Source organism: Serpula lacrymans (genome assembly GCF_000218685.1).
Source record: "Serpula lacrymans var. lacrymans S7.9 unplaced genomic scaffold SERLAscaffold_28, whole genome shotgun sequence".
Lineage (NCBI taxonomy): Eukaryota > Fungi > Basidiomycota > Agaricomycetes > Boletales > Serpulaceae > Serpula > Serpula lacrymans.
In genome coordinates, this window is record NW_006763316.1 from 7,060 (window position 1) to 12,128 (window position 5,069).

General features: G+C 46.1%; 1 protein-coding gene across 1 annotated transcript; it reads right to left on the reverse strand.

The window, feature by feature from the left end:
* Window positions 1–4,088: 4,088 nt before the first annotated feature.
* SERLADRAFT_444177 (uncharacterized protein) lies at window positions 4,089–4,715 on the reverse strand (the record flags this gene model as incomplete). The annotated part of the gene is made up of 1 exon (XM_007324817.1): window positions 4,089–4,715. The coding sequence occupies one exon, from the start codon at window positions 4,713–4,715 to the stop codon at window positions 4,089–4,091; it is 627 nt and encodes a 208-aa protein (XP_007324879.1).
* Window positions 4,716–5,069: the final 354 nt, after the last annotated feature.

Here is a 5,069-nt window from a genome sequence, read left to right on the forward strand (position 1 = left end):
CTACCCCCCTTCTAAGGCTCGACTTCGAGGCGAGACCAAATACCGGCGGTGGTAGTTAAATTTTCGGGCATAGTTTGAAAAAGAGAATTACAAAAGTTTTGAATCCATGCCTCTAAGCTTCCTAGGAGCTGAGGGATTCTTAGAATAAAATTTGCGAACAGCGTCACGGGAGTTATCCAGGTGGGCTTCTGGTTCCCACGTTCTGTCCTCGTCTCCATAGCCTTTCCATAGGACTAGGAACTCTAATTTGCCATGCTTCAAGCGTGCATCCACCACCCGTTCAACTTCAAACTCTTCTTCACCTTCCTGGGTGACTACAACCGGTCCGGGCTGGTCTACACGCTGTCCCGGCAGCGGCCCTCTGTAGGGTTTCACACGGCTAATATTGACCGTGGGTACTACCCTCATTTGTTTTGGGAGTTCCAGCTCCACTGCGTTGGGTTTGACTTCCTTAATCCGGTAAGGGCCAATCCATTTTTTGGTCAGTTTTCTAGACTGCCAATCTTTTAACTTTAAGTGGTCGGTATCTAACCAAACCAGGTTGCCGACCTTGTAGTCAGGGGCCTTAGAGCGTCTATGCTCTGCCCTGTCTTTCATCTGCTCTGCAGTTTTGAATAGCGCCTTGCGTGTTTTGTCTAAGACAAACTTCATGTCTTTGGCCATGTTCCCAGCAGCCTCGTTCTTGCTTTTGCTAGGTTCTACACCCATTCTGGGGAGGTACGATCTAGTAACCTCAAATGGTGCCTTTCCTGTAGCCGACGACTGTTTGATATTGTATGAGAACTGGGCTATCTTTAGCCACTTGGCCCAATCTGTCTGCCTGTCATTAATAAATATACGGAGGTATTGTTTCAACTCCTGGTTGAGTCTCTCCGTTTGTCCATCAGTCTGCGAATGGAACACCGTTGATAATTTAGGTTTGATGCCCAGCATCCGGCATAATTCTTTTGTAAATTCGCTAGCGAATTGTGGCCCTCTATCGGAAATAACCGTCTTTGGTAATCCATGGATGGACCATATGAAACCTTTAAATAAATCTGCCGTACCAGCAGCAGTAATGGTTTTGTTGGTGGGTATAAATACCACTTCTTTGGAGAAGTGATCTACTACCACCATTACTGAATCATACCTATTTGACTCGGGCAGATCCGTTGTGAAATCAACCGATATATCCTGCCAGGGACCAGCTGGTATTGGATTTGGCATAAGTTTACCGGCCGGCGGTTGATGAGAATTTTTAGCCATGGCGCATCTCAGACAGGATTTTACGTATTCCTGTATGTCTTTGACCATGCCAGGCCACATATAGTTTCTGGAGATCAACTCCATTGTTCGTTGCCACCCAGGGTGCCCAGCCACTGGAGTGTCGTGATGTCTATCTATTGCCTTGATCCTTGCGGACTCAGGCACATAGATTTGTTTTTAAAATGAAAGAGCCCGTCTTCCCATAAATAGTTTTCATTGCTGTCAAGGCGCGCCTTCTTTTCTGAGGAGATGTCTTTCTTGAAAACTTCCAGAAGATCGGAATCCTGCCCGATTCCAACATTGGCAACCCTTGATTGGTCTATCAGGGTAACACCTTTGTTGTCATCTTCGATACCGTTGGCATGATCCTCTCTTCTGGACAAAGTGTCCGCTTTCCCTATAGAGCTTCTAGGCTTATGAATTAATTTATAATCAAACCTTGACAAGTACACTGTGTAGCGAGCCTGTCTTTGGTTCAAGTCTTGGGCCGTCATAAAATATTCCAGATTCTTATGATCGGTCCAAATTTCAAATTGGTGTCTAGCACCTTCTAAGTAGTGTCGCCAGTGCTCTAAGGCTCTAATGATGGCCAGCATCTCTTTGTCGTAAATTTGATAGTTGCGCTCCGTAGGCAACAAACTATGTGATAAATAGGCACAAGGCCTCCAAAGATCATCAGGGCATTTAATGGATAGAACAGCCCCAGTAGCAAAATCAGAAGAGTCGGTTTCCAACTGGAACTCTTTGTCTAATTCTGGAAATGCTAATATGGGCGCTGTCCTAAACACCTGCTTAAGCTTATCAAAAGCTTCTTGTTCTTTGGCGCCCCAGTGCCAAACAATGTCTTTTTTAGTGAGATTGTTCAACGGTCTCGTGATTTTTGCGAAGTTTTCAATAAACCTTCGGTAGAAATTTCCTAAGCCAAGGAAGGCCCTAACTCCTTTGACGTGAGTAGGTTCTGGCCAGTCCAATATAGCTTGAACTTTCTCAGGATCCATCCTGATTCCATTCTGGCCTATGATCATACCAAGGAAGTCTACTTCCTTCACCTTAAAATTACATTTTTTGGGTTTGACGAATAAGTCCCGTTCCTGTAAGCGTCGAAGGACTTCTTGCACAATCCTGTCATGCTCAGCCTCATCATCCGACTTCGTAAATATCAACAAATTGTCAATGTAAATGACGACACAGTTTTCCATATCCGCAAAAATCTCGTTCATCATGCTCTGGAAGGTTGCCGGTGAGTTGGTCAACCCAAAGAACATAACAAGGGGTTCAAAGGATCCTCGGTGGCACGTGAACACGGCCTTCCAAGCATCTGCTTCTTTGATTTGTACATTATTGTACCCCCATCTGAGATCCATCTTTGTCAAGATCTTGGCACCAGCCAATTTGTCTACTAGCTGACTGATCAAAGGCAGCGGATACACATTTTTAACCGTGTGCTCATTCATGTAACAATAGTCCATAATCATACGCTTCTTTCCATCCTTTTTGGGAATGAAGAACACTGGGGACGTCATAGGGCTTTTGGAAGGTCTGATGTAACCCTTCCTAAGCTGCTCATCTATGAAGCTAGAAACCTCATCTCTTTCTGGAGCAGAGAGTGGTATCATATGTCCCTCGGTTTGAAAGTGTCCTTCAAGTCTATAGCATGGTCCCAAGGCTTAGCCTCTGGGAAGCACTCTGATTTATGTTTTGAAAAGACTTTCCAGAAGTCATGGTACTCGGGAGGTACCAGCCTCTTAACCTCTTCCTCAGGTTTTACCTCGTCATTGTCATCATCAATCTTTTCTAGAGATTTGAGCTCATAGATGTGACTAGCATTTATTTCTTCAAGACACTCATTGTGACGGACGTGATTCAGTTTACCCAAGTTCACACACTCCTGAGGGCAACGTGACAATGTGACAACCCCTGTCTGCCAGTCAATCTCAGGATTGTGTTTAAATAGCCAGGTCCAGCCCAATATTAAATTAATCTTCCCTAGTTGGGTAGCTTCGGCGGTGACTCGTTCTCTGCGTCCCTCCACACCAACATCTAAACGGATCTCTTTTTGGAATAAATATGTGCGCATCAACACATGCCTTGGGATTCCGGGAAAGGGTGGCTCCAAAAAAGAGGAAGTATCAAAAGAAACATGTTTTTCTATTTTATTTTTACCACAATCAAGCACCCTAGTGTTTGTCTCGCTGGGGCCACACTTTGAAGGAGACACTGGTGCAGCGGTAGTATTATAAATATCACAGTTACAAGTTTTCATACAAGTACATATTTCCGGTAACAAATTTTTAAATCTATTTACAAATTGGGGAGCCATCCCCATCTTTCCTTTATTGCTCGTGCATCACCCCGGAGCAGGGGCCACCTTATTGTGGTTTACTTCATTGTTTATAGGAGCGAAGGCACCCAAGTGACCTAAGCTCCGAACTCTTTGCCCTGAACCTTCATCTCAGCGACCTGCTGGTTGTAAAAGAAGGCCCGGATTACATCGTACGAACAAACGGCCAGAGTCTGGAGCCGATCGTCCGGTTTTTCAGTTTCTAGTTGGCGTGCCTGGTGCCCTTGATTATTTTTTTGTTGGGCGGCCTGCACCCCGTTTCTGCAATCTCGGGACATGTGTCCCTCTTGGCCGCAATTGTAGCAGTTCCCTTTGAATCTGCGCATCTGTCCGCCCTGGACCGCGCCAATATCCATAGGGGCTCCCTGCCCTGGTTGCAGCCTGAACGGCTTGAACCCGTGAGAGTGATTATGGTGGTTTGATGACCCAGGGCGCCTCTGGGATTGGTTGTTTTTGGTGGTCTTGCCACCTTGGTGCATTTTGTAGAGCTCTATGGCCCTACCTATTTTTTGAACCTCCTCTGCTGCTTGAGAGAGATTCTCATATCCTGCAGATAAAGCTGTTCTGCAATGTGGGGGTTCACATTGCGTTCCAGCAGCTCTACTGCATGTTCATTACCAAGACCCCCTTGGATGGAGAGGGCCAGGAACCGGGTTACGAAATCATCTGTCCTCATGTTGCCTTGTTTAAAGGAACGGATTTGCTGACGCGCCCAGTCACGCTCAGCTTGCGGTTTGAAGTATTTTTTGATCTCTACTTTGAGATTGTCCCAGGTGGGCCACACTCCCGCGGTGTAGCACTCCTGCAATCTAACTTGGGCGTATTGACCCGCCACAGGTCCTTTTAGTCGAGATAGCACCACAGTGGCTACCTCAAAGTCATAGGCAAATGCGTCCCAGTTTGCCTTAACCCAAATCAGGAATTTGATCCACCATTCAGCAAATTGCGCTCTGTCTTCCTCGAAGGCGCCAGGATCAGCAACGACTTCGACTTTCTTATTGAACTTTTTCTCTACCGAGGGGGTTGCTGCAGGGGGGTTTGCCTGTAGCTCGGCGAGTTGCGTAGTTAACGCCAAGATCTGTGCACACATGTTGTGCAACAAAGTGTTCATATCTGGTTGCGGCGACATGTCGACTTGTTTTCTTTGGTAATGTAAAAAAAAGGTAACTGGGGGTCCCCGCTTGCTATCTGCGGATCAACCTCTTCCCAGCTGAGTATCGGATCTCAATCTCCGATTACCCACACTATAGTATTTGAAATTTGTATAAAAAGTATTCGTAATAAACCCTGGTCCGAACAGTTGTCAGGGGGTGGTCCGCTTGTTAAGCTGTCAACCCTTCTCCAGAGTGGCAGAGGCAAGTGCCCGGCCCGGTCAGAGGTATTCAAAGAGGAAAATTTGTATTTCTAAATCTAATCAACAGAGGTTCCACACCAACTGCTGAGCTATAGTACTCCCCTTAACGCTGGGGGCCACGTATCAAAG